General features: G+C 48.6%; 1 protein-coding gene and 1 pseudogene across 8 annotated transcripts in view; one reads left to right on the top strand and one right to left on the bottom strand.

The window, feature by feature from the left end:
* The window catches only part of TVP23A (trans-golgi network vesicle protein 23 homolog A), a 57,976-nt gene extending 43,913 nt beyond the window's left edge, over nucleotides 1–14,063 (bottom strand). For 7 of the 8 annotated variants that reach the window (XM_064362508.1, XM_064362507.1, XM_064362511.1 and 4 more), the window contains exons 1-2: nucleotides 14,002–14,061; nucleotides 13,603–13,682 (exon numbers count right to left, since the gene is read on the bottom strand). In XM_064362508.1, the coding sequence (XP_064218578.1) occupies nucleotides 13,603–13,682; nucleotides 14,002–14,010 (89 nt within the window). In that variant the 5' untranslated portion in view covers nucleotides 14,011–14,061. Of the gene's footprint in view, nucleotides 1–13,602; nucleotides 13,683–14,001 lie in introns of all 8 variants that reach the window. The other variant, XM_064362515.1, reaches the window with a different exon arrangement.
* On the top strand, nucleotides 2,108–2,676 carry LOC135269029 (NADH dehydrogenase [ubiquinone] 1 beta subcomplex subunit 5, mitochondrial-like; annotated as a pseudogene).
* Nucleotides 14,064–17,209: the final 3,146 nt, after the last annotated feature.

Raw genomic sequence — 17,209 nt, 5'->3', positions numbered from 1 at the left:
CCCAAAGTGCTAGGGTTACAGGTGTGAGCCACGGCGCTGGTCCAATAAGTGAATCTTGGTTAAATGTACACATCAGTTATTTGTGCTATTCTTGCTACCTTCCCGCAAGCCTGATTTTATTTCAAAGTTAAAACTTTTTTTAACTTATTTTAAGGACATTAATTCAAAATATTATTTTCTAATTCAACATACCTTACTGCTGTATTTTACATATTTCTTTCACTTGGGGTTTCATTAACCACTAAAACTTCCCCCACCATGCTGTAAACAGTAAGTTTGGTCATTGCTGTGTGTATTTTAGGTTGCATGTTTATTTGGTGCTCCACATAATCATTAATGCTAAATTTGAAATGTCATTTAAATTGGCCAAGGATATAGACTTACGTTTATGATCAACACACAAATGTTTTTCATTGATTTTCAACACTGCTTAAGAAATATTGAGTTTAATAAACTGAGCTTAGAGGCTGGGCACAGTGGCTCATGCCTGTAATCTCCCAGCACTTTCGGAGGCTGAGGTGGGTAGATCACTTGAGGTAAGGAGTTCGAGACCAGCCTGGCCAACATGGAAAAGCCCTGTCTCTACTAAAAATACAAAAATTGGCTGGGCATGGTGGCGGGCACCTGTAGTCCCAGATACTCTGGAGGCTGAGGCAGGAGGCGGAGGTTGCAGTGAGCCATGATTATGCCACTACACTCCAGCCTGGGTGACAGAGCAAGACTCCATTTCAAGAAATTAAAAAAAAAAGAAAGAAAGAAAGAAAAGAAACATAAATCGAGCTCAGAGCAACAACACCACATGTATGGAGAACCTCCCATCTACCCGGTGGAGGGCTAGGTCAGAGGTCAGTGAACAGGCTGGACCAAGTCCTGCCCTCCCAGACGTTACTCATCTATACTGGGGAGGGAAAGAAACCGAGGAGTGATTTCAACCCAGTGTGCAAAGTGTCATTCATGGGTAAACAGAGTCACAATCAAAATATTCAACACTTAATGTGGGACAGCCACTGTCCATTGACAATGGCCAATGGTGCCGGGTCCCATCAGCTGGTCCTGGTGTTCGGGGTTCTGACCCTTTAGTTGTGGGGGCTTGTCCCAGCAGGGTATCCATGAGGCTCTTGGCTATTTACTGACATTTGAACCAACACAGAGACCCAAGAGGTGGACACATCAGCTGACCATCAGGCCTGGGCAGACACTGGGGTTGTGGGGACTAAGGAAGGATGCCTCTTTTAGAGTGGACAGCACTGCTTAGCAGTGATGCAGATCAGGATATAAAGGACATAGGGTTTTTGGGGTGATGAAAATGGGAATTAGACAGTGGTGACGGTTGCACAACCTTGTAAATATACTAAAAACCAATGAATTAAATACTTTAAAGGGATGAGTTTTGAATTCATGGTATGTGAAATCTATCTCCATTAAAAAATTAATTTTAATTTTTTTTTTTCTGAGACAGAGTCTTGCTCTGTCACCTGGCTGGAGTGCAGTGGTGAGATCCTGGCTCACTGCCACCTCCACCTTCCGGATTCAAGCAATTCCCCTGCCTCAGTCTCCCAAGTAACTGGGACTACAGGTGCACGCCGCCACGCCTGGCTAATTTTTTATATTTTAGTAGAGAGGAGTTTCACCATGTTGGCTAGGATAATCTTGATCTCCTGACCTCCTGATCTGCCCACCTTGGCCTTCCAAAGTGGTGGGATTACAGATGTGAGCCACTGCACCCGGCTAAATTTTGTTTTAAAGATCTAAGGACAAATTTAGGAAGCAGAGAAAGCAGCGTTTACAAAGGCCTGGGTTTGAGCAGGAACATGGGGTTCAGGGCGAGTGGTCTTGGATGGCCTCACATGTCCATATGCACAGCCTGACCCTGGGGCTGGCCTATCCACACAAGCCCCTCAGGCCCCGGAAGTGGCTTCAAGGGGTTTAGGTAGAAAACCCACAGCATCAGGGAGGAATTCCAAATCAAGTCCTCTTGGGCCCCCAGAAAATGCTTCCTTGGAGTAATATTTTCTCACCACTGTTTTCAGGGGTGGGGGCGGGGGCTGCAACCTCAGGTGCTCATAGGGCCAGGCAAGGCTGGTAAATAAGTCAACTGAGAGTAGCCATGGTGGCCAAGAGTCTGTCGCAATGGGTTTCAGTTACTGCGGTGGCAGCTGTGTCTGATGGCCACCTTGGCACTGGACTGGGATTTGGGGGCTTCCTCACTTCTGGCTTTCCGAAGGCCACTGCTCATGTTCGACATAGTGGAAGCCTTGGAAAAAGACTATTTGTCATCAAACCTTCTAGATTCTATGACAGGTGTTTTTTGAAGTTATCGAGATTCTACGTTTTATTGACTGAGATTCCAGCGCAATTATTGCAACTCTGGTGAATGTATTCATTGGTCAAGTTGAACTAGCAGAAATTCCAGAAGGCTATATCCCAGAACACTGGGAATAGTATCAGCATCCCATATCAAGATGCACTGCCCGTACTTTCTATGATGGTCCTGAAAAGAATTATGAAAGAAGAATGGCCATCCTTCAGATTGAAGCTGAAAAGGCTGAATCACGGTTAAAGGAGCTGGAAGTATGAAGATTAACGCATACGAGAGGAGACAGACCCTGGTATCACTTTGAGACAGTTGATAAGGAACTTGCTGATCATTCTCCAAAAGCAACTCCTGACAATTAAGCAGTTTTTTCTCCAAATACAAAGTATATTCTCTTTCCTAGAAAATAAATTAGTAAACATATCTGTATTTTTGCTCTCCGTGGAAAAAGAGCTTCTGACATTACTGTTTCTCAGTGTTGGATCAGATTGAGGCTTTTGTTTGGGGGGTTTGGCTTCCAGTCCCTGAAGGTTTAAAATGTACTAATAAAAACTGGAGAAATAGGAATCTGTGAACTCCTAAAGTTGTAGCAACTTTGAAAGGTCAAAGTGTTTTATTTACCTGACGAATGGAAGTTATAGAAAAGAACTCTAGTTATGCTAAGCACCAATAATTATAGTATTTTGTACAAATGTCTGTACTGCAGACGTCTGTATTATTGAAGGGCAACTCAGGATTTTAACTTCCATAAAGAATTGAACCAACTCTGTAAAATGTTAACTCCTTAATAAACAGATTTTCAATAGAAAAAATAAATAAATATATAAGGCAACAGAGTGGGTAGGGGCCAAGGCTCACCCACAAGCAACTCCAGCCCATTCTTCCAGCTCCAACAGCTTTCCAAAAGAAGCCAGCAGGCCAGGCACAGTAGCTCAGGCCTGGAATCCCAGCACTTTGGAAGGCCAAGGCAGGAGGATCGCTTGAGGCTGGGAGTCTGAGACCAGCCTGGACAACTGGAGGGACCCCCATCTCTAAAAAGAACAAAAAAAATTAGCTGAGTGTAGTGGTACATGCCTGCAGTCCCAGCTACTCAGGAGACTGAGGCTGGAGGATCACTTGAGCCCAGGAGCTTGAGGCTGCTGTGAACTATGATCGTGCCACTGCACTCCAGCCTGGGCCACAGAGCTAGACACTGTCTTTAAAACAAACAAACAAAAAGCCAGCAATCATATTTTAAAAAACTAATTCAGTGAAGTGAAATTCACATCCCACAAAATTAACCATTGTAAAGTAAATAATTCAGTGGCACCAAGGGAACAATTCGTACTGTACTCGCAAACATTTCCATCTCTCCAAAGCAAAAGCTTGTACCCCTTGGGCAGTTTCCCCCCATTCTCGACCGTCCTCCCAGATCCTGGCAGCCACCAAGCCAGTACTAAATAGTCCAGATTCATGCAGTCAAGCTGCTGTCCAAGATGAAGCATCAAAGAACCTGACCAATGTCCTCTGTCTTTCCCCAAACGCCTTCCCAGATTATGCGGGTCACAGTCAACAGAAATCACCTTTCAGTGATTTTATTTTATTTATTTATTTTTGAGACAGAGTTTTGTTTTGTCACGCAGGCTGGCAGGCAGTGGCACAATCTCAGCTCACTGCAACTTGCACCGCCTGGGTTCAAGCAATTGTAGTGCCTCAACCTCCTGAGCAGCTGGGATTACAGGCACCTGCCACCACATCAAGCTAATTTTTTGTATTTTAGTAGAGATGGGGTTTCACCATGTTGCCCAGGCTAGTCTCGAACTGTTGAGCTCAGGCAACCCACCTGTCTCGGCCTCCCAAAGTGCTAGGATTACAGACATGAGCCACCGCGCCTGGCCCTTCAGTGATTTTATTGTGGGCACAGCTCATGCAATAATTTCATGTGAACAAGAAATATAAATAAGAGGAAGTTAAGCTGCCTTAGATGTAAGAAGTTAATTTCAAAATATGTAATGCCATGCCCTAATCAAAGAGAACTGAAATTTGTCTAGTTCCTTCATTTTGCGGGTTATTTTCCTTGGTAATCACAGACCTTCCTTAAAATTCAACCAGCAGCTTTTGGTGGGACCAGCTTATGTGTCACATTTCTATAATTTCGAAATCAATTTTAAAGAGTTGGTGACAATACAACTTGTTCCCCAAAGGCTCAGGGGACCGGGGTCTGGATAAGGGGTCCTCACTTATTGAGGTAAGCAGAACTCCTAGAATATCAACAAAGAAAAATTAAAAGTCTTCTCCTTAGCGTGTGGGAGCACAATGTGCTGTGTGCATGTCTGTGTGTGGGCAGCAATTAGAGATGTGCTCAAGTTGATTTCAGAGGATGAGTGCCGACCAAGGGGTCATCAAAACCATCGCCTGTGCCCTCTCCTTCCTTGCCCCCAACACCTCCGGCTTCCCTTGGGTCAATGTCACACACAGAAGTGTTAGGAGGTGCTTTGAGGCCAGGCGCAGTGGCTCAGGCTGAGGGGGGCGGACCACAAGGTCAGGAGTTCAAGGCCAGCCTAAACAACATGGTGAAACCCTGTCTCTACTAAACATACAAAAAATTAGCCGAGCGTGGTGGTGCATGCCTGTAATCCCAGCTACTCAGGAGGCTGAGGCAGGAGAATCGCTTGAACTCAGGAGGCAGAGGTTGCGGTGAGTTGAGATCGCACCACTGCACTCCAGCCTGGGCAACAAGAGTGAAATTCCATCTCCAAAAAAAAAAAAAAAAGGAGGTGTGTTGACTTCCCTCCGTTACAAATTTCACTTATCCAAATCCAAACCCCAGACAGAGAATAATCTACATCAGAGATCTCAACCAGGGGAATCTGGCTGCTAGGGGACACTTGACAACATCAGGAGACATTTTAGGTTGTCAGAACTGAGGGATGGGAAGCTACTGGCATGTAGTGGGTGGGCCAGGGCTGCTGCCCAGCATCCCATCATGCACGGACAGCCCCCACAACACAGAATGATCTGCCTCAAACATCCATAGTGTCGAGGCTGGGAAGCTGCCCTAAAGAGTGGGGTCAATTCTGCATTAGTATTTACATGAGGAAAATAAAAGGTACGCACCAGGGTAAACCTAAGACGGAAGCCCTGAATCTGCTGTTCTCACAGCAAAACTCACCCGAGTGCCTCACCCTGTGAGTATCTGCCTACAGTGTAATATAAGATATGGAATCTAGAGCCAGATTCCAAGGGTTCAAATCTCCTCTTTTTTTCTTTTTAATGGTGGGGTCTTGCTGTGTTGTCCAGGCTGGACTCAGACTCCTGGACTAAATCCATCCTCCCACCTCAGCCTCCCTAGTAACTGGCATTACAGGTGCACCCGCCACTGTGTCAGGCTCAAATCCCCTCATTGAAGTGAACAGGTGTGTCACATTAAGCAACTCACTCAACTCTCTCTCTCAGCCTCAGTCTTTTTAACCTTGACTCTGAGAAAATAATTGCGCCTAGGTTTGAAATGCACATGAAATGAAGTCCGCTAAATAAAATGCCCAGAATAGTGTTTGCATGTAATAAGCACTAGGGAAGTGTTTGCTATTGTTATTTTTCATTCAACATAACTTCCTCCCAAAAAGCAGCCGACAATTTCACCTGGGGCTTATGTTCAGGATTGCTATTGTATCCAAGGGCAGATAAAGTGATTGCTGAAGACTTCTTGAAAGACAAAACTTACTTAATGGGCTAGTTAGGGATTTTCAGGGGTAGTTTTTATCTCACATGTTTGCCTGAAGACATGGGCCCACTAACATGTGACTTCCTGTAGTGTCTGAGACCACAGGACAATGATCTTCTTAAAATGACATTTTCTAGACTAAACAAGGGCCAACCAAGAAATACTAATCAGGCTGGGCGCAGTGGCTCACACCTTTAATCCCAGCAGTTCGGGAAGCCAAGGCGGACAATCACTTGAGGCCAGGAGTTTGAGACCCTGTCTCTGCAAAAAATAAAACTTAAAAAAAATTTAGCAGGGTGTGGTGGTGCATGCTTGTATTTCCAGCTACTGAGGGGGCTTAGAAGAGAGGATTGCTTGAGCTCAGGAGGTTGAGGCTGCAGTGAGCCAGGATTACACCACTGCACTCCAGCCTGGGCAACAGAGCAAGACCCTATCCCCCTACAACTCCCCAAAAGAAAAAGAAACACTGGCCAAACCCTGCAAACAAACCAGCTGTGACAACTGAAACTAAAATCAGATCTAAGAAATCTGTCTGTGGCAGGAAGAGACTCTCCTGCTTTGCGTGAGAATTCATGGGAGCCCATGACATTTGGGTTCAGAGGAATTCTGTGAAAACAGTGCCTTGAAAGCATAAAATAACTTCCCATAGGAAGGACCATTTCCAGCTCCAGGGAGAATTCCAGCGTGATGTCCCAGGCCAGCTGAGAACTTGCCTCTGCCCAGCCCAGGATGTGGAAGTCACACTCATGATCAGAATAACAGGTACCACTTACAAAGCCCACAAGGGGCATCAGGAGCTCTGCCAGGCCCCCTAAACACATTGTTCACCTCATTTAATCGTTTTTACAACCTTACCATACAGTCACCATCATCCCCATTTACAGGAGAGAAAACTGGGGACTCCAAAGGTACCGTGGTCACTGTACAAGTTCAAGGTCACTGTGAGTCTAGGGTTAGCATCAGGCCTGGGCTGATGGGGGCCTGCCTGGCAATGACACTGGCCTCCCACAGCACAGAGGCTCCACCAGGACTGTCGTATCTGCCAACCACTGTCCCTGCACTGGAGGGACTGAGTTGGCCAGCAGGCCTTGGGTCTGGGTAAACAGAGTCATAGAACAGGTTGGTGGGAAACAGAGGCTACAGCTTCTATGATTCAACGTGACCTATGGTACTTTGGCTCTCGCCTGTGGCAACGAGACATGATCCTGTAGTGATAGAGGAAAAGAAGCTATGTGGGGACAGGGGCTAGATCTCCCAATGAGCTGAAGACGCTCTACCTGTGCCTTCCTATAGAGCTGAGGAAACACGTTTTATATTGAAGCCTATTTGCATCTGCCAGCTGGGGTCCAGAACTGTACTGTGGGCGTGCAGTCACTTGGCTAGGGTATGGTAGGATCAAGGTCCAGGTCTGTCTGACTTAAAGCCCAGGCTCCTCCTGCACCCCAAGGCAGCTGGAAACCCACAACACTCACTCACAGTTGATCTGCAACATGGCATGGCTAAAACAGAGTTACCATATGGCCCAACAATTCCGCTCCTAGGTATATGCCCAAGAGAACCAAAAATGTATGCCCAAAAAAGCATGTACATAAACATTCATAGCAACATTATTCATAACAACAGGAAAGCAGAAACAACTCAAATGCCCATCAACTTATGAATGGATAAAATGTGGTGTGTCCACACAATGGATGATTATTTGACCAGCAAAAAGAATGAAATTGTTGTAACCGAGCGAGTGCAAAATTACCACCGAGACAAAGACTAGGCCAAATTACAGGGTCTTTATTGCCAGCGGCCATGGAGGACTGGCATCTCTCTAACCTATGGCTCCAAAAGGAGGGTGTCAAGACCTTTTATGCCCATAAACCACCTCCTGGGCGGGGGTGAGGGTGAGGGGCTTTGGACATTCAGAGGGCCAGGGGACTTTGGACATTCCGATTGTTACTTAAATGGTTCACAGAAGTCAAGATAAGTGTTAGTTTGCACACTGTGTGAGTAGCGTGGAAATTACAGACCTTAACTTACTTATTACAAGTCTTAGTTTTTCTTAAAATGCAGGAGCCAAAATGGCATTGGTTTGGACTGCTTGCCTGTCACATTAGGGTTACAGAGAGCAGTTTCAATGGAAAGCCAAGGTATGGTCGAGGTATGCAGTTTATAGGGCAATTACCATGTCACAAAATAATGACAAATACCAAAACAGGGATGAACCTGGAAAATATGCTAAGTGAAAGAAGCCAGACAAAAAGCCACATACTGTACAAAACATGTGTTGTCTAGACTGGGCTAAGGCATGCCCAGATCGCATCTGCATCTGTGAAGGTGTTTCTGGGGCAAAAATTAGCATTTGAATTGGTAGACTGAGAAAAGAAGATTCACCCTCATGCAGTGGCTCATGGCTGTAATCACAGCACTTTGAGAGGCCAAGGTGGGAGGATCACTTGAGCTCAGGAGCTCAAGACCAGCCTGGGCAACAGAGTGAGACCCCATCTCTACAAAAAATAGAAAAATTAGCCAGGCATGGTGGTTCATGCCTGTAGTTCCAGCTACTGAGGAGACTGAGGCAGGAGGATCAATTGAACCCAGGAGGTGGAGGCTGCAGTGAGTTGAAATCACACCATGGCATTCCAGCCTGGGTGACAGAGCAAGATCCTGTCTCAAAAAAAAAGAAAAAAGAAGACCCACCCTTCTCAATCTGGATGCGCATTATCCAATCCATTGAGGGCCTGAATACAACAAAGAAAGGAAGAGGCAATTTCCCCTTCCTACTTGAGCTGGGATATCCATCCTCATCTGCTCTCAAATATCATACCTCCTGGTCTTGGGGCCTTTGTACTCAGACCAGGACTCACATGCTGGTCCCTCTGTTCTGGAGCTTTCAGATTCAGCTGGAGACACTGTAGGCTCCCCTAGTTCCCAGGCCTTCGGGCTAGGGTGGGTATTACGCCACCAGCGTTCCTGAGCCTGCTGCTTGTGGATGGCAGAACATGGGACTTCTCAGCCTCCCTAATTGCATGAATGAATCCCTCATAGGAAATCTCTTTCTACATATTTACAGATATCCTATTGGTTTTGTTTCTTTGGAGATCCCTGACTAACCCAGATTTCATTTACGTGAAATGTCTGAAAAAAACAGAAAGTAGATTAGTGGTTCCCGGGGGTTGCGGAAGCAGAAAATGGGTAAGGACTGTTTAATGGGTACAGGACTCCATTTGGGGCAGTGAAAAACTTCTGGAACTAGATAGTGGTGATGGATGTATAACCTTGTGAACGCACAAAAACCACACTGAATCGTACACTTTTAAAGAGTTAATTGGTGGAATGTGAATTCTGTTTCTTTGTATTTGTTTCTTTTGTTTTTTTGAGACAGGGTCTTGCTCTGTCACCCAGGCTAGAGCGCAGTGGTTTGATAATGGCTCACCGCAGCCTCAACCTCCCAGGCTAAAGCAAACTTCCTACCTCAGCCTCCCACGTGGCTGGGACTACAGGTGTGTGTTACCATGTCTGGTCGCTTTTTGTATTTGTTGTAGATATGGGGTTTTGCCATGTTGCCCAGGCTGCTCCCAAACTCCTGGCCTCAAGCAATCCACCTGCCTCAGCCTCTCAAAGTGCTGGAATTATAGGCATGAACCACAGTGCCCTGCCGTGAATTATATTAAACAGACACACAAACACACACACACACACATACACACAGAGCAAAGGAAACAAAAGCACAAACAGACAAATGGAACTACATTAAACCTAAAATCTTTTGTGCATCAGAAGACACAATCAACAGAAAGAGGGCAGCCTACAGAATAAGAGAAAATATTAATATCCAGAAGAGATAAAGAACTCAACAACAAAAATCCAATAACCCAACTCAAAAATGGGCAAAAGATTTGAATAGATATTTCTCCAGAAATGATATACAAATGGACACGTAGCACATGAAAAAATGTTCAGCATCATTAACTACTAGGGGAATGCCAACATAAACCACAATGAAATAACACAGTTATCACACCCACAAGGTGGTTACTATCAGAAACACAGACAGTAACAACGTTGGCAAGGCTGCGGAGACACTGGAACCCTTGTACGCTGTTCGTGAGATTGCAAAATAACAAAACTGATATGGAAAACAGTATGGAGGTTCCTCAAAAAATTAAAAATAGAACTACCATAGGATCTAGCAATCCCACTTTTGGGTACGTAGCCAAAATAATTGAAAACAGAGTCTCAAAGAGAGACTTGCCTACCCATGTTCATTCCGGTACTACTCACAACAGCAAGAGGTACAACCCAGGTGGATAAATGGATAAACAAAGCATGGTTTATTCACACCATGGAATTATTATCCAGCCTTAAAAAGGAATGAAATTGCACAACATTTTGCAACACAGATGAACAACATCATTATGCTAAGTGAAGTAAGCCAGTCATACAAGGACAAACGCTGTATGATTCTACTTTGATGGGTCCCTAGAGTAGTCAAATCCACACAGACAGAAAGGAGAATGGCGTTTACCAGGGGCTGGCGGAGGAGAGTTGTTTAACGGTACAGGGTTTCAGTTTTGCAAGATGAATACGTTCTTTTTCACAGCAACGTGACTCTACTTAAACTACTGAACTGTTAATTTAAAATGACTAAGATGGAATTTTATGCTATGGTTTTTTTTTTTAATCACAATTTTTTTTAAAGTCAAAAAAAAAGTAGGCCAAGCGCAGTGGCTCACGCCTGTAATCCCAGCACTTTGGGAGGTTAAATAAGTCCAGGGCTAGAGCCAGGAATCTGCATTAGGCACACCGAGGATCCTGGGATGGGTGGTTCGCAAACATCCCCACCTGGATGCATGAGTTGCTGCCTTCCAGATCTCTAACTGCAGCCCTGATGACCTCTCGAGCTCCTGGCCTCTCCTCCCAGCTGTCCACTGGTACTAGAATGTTCCAACACAGCCTAACAAGGGCCACTCTAAGCTCAGCATCTTTCCCCCAGAAGTGCTTCTTCACCTAAGTCACCGGACTAGCACCTAAGCATCACCCTGACGATCCCTGTCCTCATCCCATGTCTTAACCAGCAGCAACGCAGGCTGATTCTACCTCCCCTGTGCCTCTGGGCCCCTTTTCTCCATCATCCCTGCCAGTGCATTGGTCTGATCTCCTGTCCTCCTTCCACCCCAACAATCCGGCCTCCATCCCGCAATCCTGATCACATCACTGCCCTGAGCGAAATCCTTCCATGGTGACCAAACTCTAGAACTGCATTGCCCAATGCCACAGCCACATGTGGCTATTTACATTCAAATTCATTAAAAGTAAATAATATCAAAACATCTGTCCCTCAGTCACCCTGGCCACATTTCAGATATTCAACCACCACAGGTGGCTGGTCCACCATGCTGCACAGCACAAATAAAGGCAGAGCCCTATCCTTGTAGAAGGTTCCGTGGATGATGCACCTCCAGAGCTTGGAGCTTGGTTGCTGAGTGTTCCAGGGTCTGGCCTCAACCTCTTCTTAGACCACTCCCCAGCACCTGGGTCTTGAGCCACAGGGAACCACCCTAAACTCATAACCTTACCTCCAAGCCTCCCCATGGTATATCTACCCTTCCCAGCCTAACTAACTCCCACCCCACCTATGGGTCCCAGCTTAGCTGTTACCTCCTCCTCATGCCTGTAATCCCAGGGCTAGGAGAGGCTGATGCAGGAAGAGCACTTAAGGCCGAGAGTTCCAGATCAGCCTGGACAACATAGCAAGACCCCATCTCTACCAAATTAAATTTTTTAAAAATCAGCCGGGCGTGGTGGCAACACCTGTAGTCCTAGCTGCTTGGGAGGCTGAGGAAGGAGGATCACTTGAACCCAAAAGTTTGAGGTTCCAGTGAGCCGTGACTGTACCACTGCACTCTAGCCTCAGCAACAGAGCAAAACCCTATCTCAAAAAAAAGAAAAGAAAATGAGGTTCTAATCCTCAGAAATTGTGATGGCTACCTTAAATGGCAAAAGGAACTTTGCAGATGTAATTTAATTAAGACTTTTTGTGTTTTTTGAGACAGGGTCTCACTCTGCCGCCCAGGCTAGAGTATAGTGGTGTGAACTCAGCTCATTGCAGCCTCTGCCACCTGGGTTCAAGCGATTCTCCTTCCTCAGCCTCCCGAGTGGCTGGGATTACAGGTGTCTGCCACTCTACCCAGCTAATTTTTTTTTTGGTAGAGACAGGGTTTCGCCATGTTGGCTGCAAACTTCTGACCTCTAGTGATCTGCCCGCCTTGGCTTCCCAAAATGCTAGGATTACAGGCATGGGCCACTGCACTCAGCCTATAATTAAGGATCCTGAGATGCAAAGGTTACCCTAGATTATCTGGGTGGAACCTAAATGCCATCACAACAGTCCTTAAAAGAAAGAGGCACAGGGAAACTTCACACACACACACGCACGCACACAGTCACTTGACTACAGAGCAGAGAGAAATCTGAAGATACCGTAACTGTGGAGAAACAGGCCGCAAGCCACAGAATGCCAGCAGCCACCGAAAGCCGGAAAAGGCAAAGGACGGATTTCCCCCTAGTTCTGATGGCAGTGTGGCCCGGCTGCCACCTTGGTTTCAGCCCAGGAAAACTGACTCTGATTTCTGGCCTCCAGAACTGCAGGAGAATAAACTTCTTTTGTCTTAAGCCACGATGATAATGGTCATTTCTGCTAGCGGCCACAGGAAACTAATACAGTCTATTCCTTTCTGAAGTTTGTTACGTTTGAATCAGAGTTTGATTTTAAGAAAAGACTTTACAAGGAATGGCATTTAGGTGCCAGGGCCTGCCACATGCCTGCTGGCTCTGATAGCTGGAAGGAGAATGAGGCTGAGCTGTGGGTGTTTCTAGAAGTGGCTGCCACCTGGGCCATCAGCAACCATGTTCACTGGTCATTTCTAGAAGTGGCTGCTGCCTGGGCTATCTGCAACCATGTTCCCTGGTCATGCCTCATGCCTTGGTCCTGCCAACTTCTGAGATACTAGGGGGTCTCAGGCAGGTAAGTGACTTGACCCAGGACTAGTCTGTCTAACTAGACTCAGCGGGGATTAGAATAAAACTCCAAGCCCTCTGCCACTTGTCCAGCCCCTTGCCAAGCCTGCTACCCTCTAGCCTCAGTGGCCTTTCTCTGATCTTCCAACACAGCCCCAGGGCCTTTGCACTTGCTGTTCCCTCAGCTTGGAACACTCTTCCCCTGGAGTCTCCCATGGCTGGCTGCTTCTCATCATTCAGGTCTCAGCTCAAATGCCACCTCCTCAGAGAGGCCCTCCATGGCTGCACGAAGGCAAGTGGCCTTCCCTAGTTACCTTCTCTTTCATCACAGGTCTGATTTTCTTCTCACATTCAATTATCTCATCAATCTCTCTGTTTGCCTGTTCAATGTGAGCGCCATCCCTTCTTCCTCCCTCCCTCAGTGCAGGATCCCGGAGGGCAGGGATGTGTCCCCACAGATGTGTCCCCAGCCCTAGGCCTGGCACACAGTAGGTGCTCAATATATTTTGAATAAATGAGTAAATGAATGAATTTGCAGCTTTGGGGGACGCCGGCCCCAAGCTCTATCCCAACACACCTGATCTTGGCTTTCCTAAAGGCCAGCTCCTCCTCGTTCCCAAAGTCCAGGGACACATCCTCCGTATCGTCCACCAGGGCCTGGGGGGACAGCAAGGGCAGGTGGCAGGCCGGGGCACGGCGCACACCCCCACCCTACCCGCCCAGGCCACCCGCCCTGTCCTCCTGGGCCTGGACTCCACTAGCACGAAGCTGGGCTCCTAAGTGGACCCTCGGAGCTGGCCCGGCCCCTCCGCTGCGGCCGCCGTGGCAAAGCCCTCCCCACCCCTCCCAACCACCCAGCCTCAAGCAGCCCAGCCCCAGGCCCCGGCGCGTCCCTCCTCTCAGGGCTTCTCCAGCGCTCCCGCAGGCTCCTCCCGTCCCCGCCCCACCTCCAGCCCCAGCATCCCCGCGGCCCTACCTGCTTCATCACCGTCCCAGGAGCCCACCTGGCGTCCAGGCCCGGGGCTCCAGCTCCGCCCGTCGCCGCCGAAAGGCTCGGATGCCGGGTGGGCGGCTGCGGGCAGCGTGAGGTGGACGCGGAGGGTCGGGGCCTGCGCCCCGCGGGGCCGCCTGGGCGCAGGATCCGTGGTGGGGGCGGGGCGGGACGCTCGGGGCTCAGGGCGCAGTCGCGGGCTGGGGAGGGGGCTCGGCCCAGGGAGGACTCGCCCCGGCCAGAAAGCGGCGTCAGGAACAGCTGACGGAGATACTGGGAGGAGTGGGAGGAGCGAGGGGGTGCGTCGGCGCAAGGTGTGCACGGCGCGTAGACGTGGATGGAGTGATTGATAAGGCAGTGAATGCCTGTCCGTGGTGGGCAGCGGCATTCAGGGCTGTCGGTGTTTCCCGACAGTCTCCGCGCGGAATGAAATTCCTAGGACCCTTGTGAAAAGCAGATTCTCAGTTCCGGCCCAGGGGATGTGGAAGACCTGGAGTGGGGCCACAGAATCTGCCTTCCCCCGCCCCTCCGCCCCCACACCCAGAAACAGGGCCTCTCTCTGCCAGCCGGGCTGGAGGGCAGTCGTGCCATCATAGCTCACCGTGGCCTCAAACTCCTGGGCTCAAGCAATCCTTCCGCCTCAGCCTCCCGAATAGCTGGGACCACAGGCTGCACCACCACACCTGGCTAATTTTTTGTTTTTTTGTAGAGAGGAGGGTCTCATTACGTTGCCCAGGCTGGTCTTGAACACCTAGGTACACGCCATCCCCCTGCCTCGGCCTCCCAAAGTGCTAGGATTACAGGAGTGAGCCACCACACCTGGCCTCATTTGCCTTTTAAGAGAGGACGCTGCTGCAGCCACAGCTTCAGAACCACAGGGAGATCTGCATCCGTCTCTGTGCCAGGCACTTAATTCAGCACAAAATTATTATTATTGACAGTAATAGTAGTGTTTCTTGATCTGAAAGTCTTCCTTGGTATCTCCCAGGAAAGAAAACTTGTCACCTGAGGGTCTTTCCTGGCCCAGGACACAGTGACTCTCCTCTCCTGCGTGCCCTCTCCCTGTCCTGATCCCCCACCCACGGGCAGAGGGCTAAGCATCAAGATACCAAGGCCGCTGGTCACCCCCAGAGAAGGCTCCTGGGCCACAAGCCCCTGACACATTTTCCCCACTTCTGGCCTCCGTGGGTGGAGACGGAGGCAGGAGCTGCCTCATCTCTGATCCTGGGGCTGGGTTCCAGCCTTTCCGCCCTCTGCCCCCACCCCAATTCCCTAAGCTGACCCCACAAGAGGAGCCTGCCAGGTGTGTGTGGAGGGAGGGTGCTTTCTCCTATGCCATCTCTCTCTTTTTTTTTTTTCTTTTTTCAGATGGAGTTTTCCTCTTGTCGCCCAGGCTGGAGTGCAGTGGCGCAATCTCAGCTCACTGCAACCTCCACCTCCCATATTCCTGCAATTCTCCTGCCTCAGACTCTCAAGTAGCTTGGATTACAGGCACCTGCCACCACACCTGGCTAATTTTTGTGTTTTTAGTAGAGAAGGGGTTTTACCATGTTGGCCAGGCTGGTCTGCAACTCCTGACCTCAAGTGATCCATCTACCGTGGCCTCCCAAAGAGCTGGGATTACAGGCGTGAGCCACCCCGCCCAACTTCTACTATACCATCTTCAGGAACCAAGATTTAAATATATATATATATATATGTACACACACACACACCAAACTCTGCTGCAATTTGGTTTAAAAGACCCACTGCCCGCGTCATGTTATGGACCAATTAAATCAGGCTCTCTGGGGGTGGGACCCTATACCAGTGCTTTTAAAGCTCCCAGGCATTGGGCTGTAAGGTGAACAACCAGTGATTTAAATGAGTGCTTCTGACCCCTTAATCTGCAAATGAATCTCCTGGGGTCTGTCTAGAAGCCGGATGCTGACTCAGGGATCTGGGCAGGGCCTGAGATCCTGCATTCTTTCCTCTTTTCTTTTTTTGAGATGGAGTCTTACTCTATCACCCAGGCTGGAGTGCAAGCTCAATCTTGCCTTATGGCAACCTCCACCTCCCAGGTTCAAGCGATTCTCCTCCCTCAGCCTCTTGAACAGCTGGGACTACAGGCACACACCACCATGCCCAGCTAATATTTGTATTTTTAGTAGAGACAGAGTTTCACCATGTTGGCCAGATCTGTCTTGAACTCCTGACCTCAAGTGATCCCCCTGCCTTGGCCCCCCAAAGGGCTGGGATTACAGGTGTGCCACCACGTCTGGATGAGATTCTGCATTTCTAGGAGTTCCAGGGAGAAGTTGATGCTGCTGTTCCCTGGACCACCCTTTGAATTTTAAAGATCTAAACCACCAGGCCTGGTTTTCTAGGAAGGCATGTGAACTCTTCCTGCCCAGAAGGGTGAACGGATAAACCCACTCCCAGCTGGGCCCCAGCAGACTGGGAGGGGATATCAGGGAGGAAGGAGGCAGGAGGGCAGCTGGAGGGGAGAAGCCGTTGCAGAACATTTAGGGGCTTTTCCTCTGACCCTAAGAATCACCAGCTGTGGCTGTCTGTTGAGTTGGGTCTCCTGGACTCATGGGAAAACCCCCTTGGAATCCCCACTCAGGACCAACTGTCATTCTCAGCCACTGGGTTGGGGATCCCTCCAGAAATATCCACAGTTCCTGCCATCTGGAGGTCGCTCTATAAATACAGGGTCACTTCTCTCCCTCCTGACCTGTCCACATGGGGCAGAGAGCTGAGGATACAGATGCTGGGGCCACATGTGAAGCCCTGTTATTCCCTCCTCAGAAGAAAGTACCTCCGTTTACACATGGCCCAGACAGCCCTCTGTGGGGTCAGCTTCCTGAATCTGTGGGGTGGGCAGAGGGCCTGAGGGTTGCCGAGAGTACTCATCATTGGTTTTAAAACTGGCTGTAGCAGACACCTGCTGAAAGGTAGATTGTAGGCCGGGCACAGTGGCTCACACCTGAAATCTCTTTGGGAAGCTCAGATGAGTAGATCACTTGAAGTCAGGAGTTCAAGATCAGCCCAGCCAACATGGCGAAACCCCGTGTCTACTAACAATGCAAAAATGAGTCGGGTGTGGTGTCGCAAGCCTGTCATCCCAGCTACTCAGGAGGCTGAGGCAGGAGAATTGCTTGAACCTGGGAGGCGGAGGTTGTGGTGAGCTATGATTGCTCCACTGCACTCC

This window comes from Aotus nancymaae, unplaced genomic scaffold (assembly GCF_030222135.1).
Source record: "Aotus nancymaae isolate 86718 unplaced genomic scaffold, 86718_ANA_hifiasm-v0.15.2.pri h1tg000049l, whole genome shotgun sequence".
Taxonomy (NCBI): domain Eukaryota; kingdom Metazoa; phylum Chordata; class Mammalia; order Primates; family Aotidae; genus Aotus; species Aotus nancymaae.
Note: the sequence above shows the minus strand (reverse complement) of the source record. Positions and strands in the feature narration are given on the sequence as shown.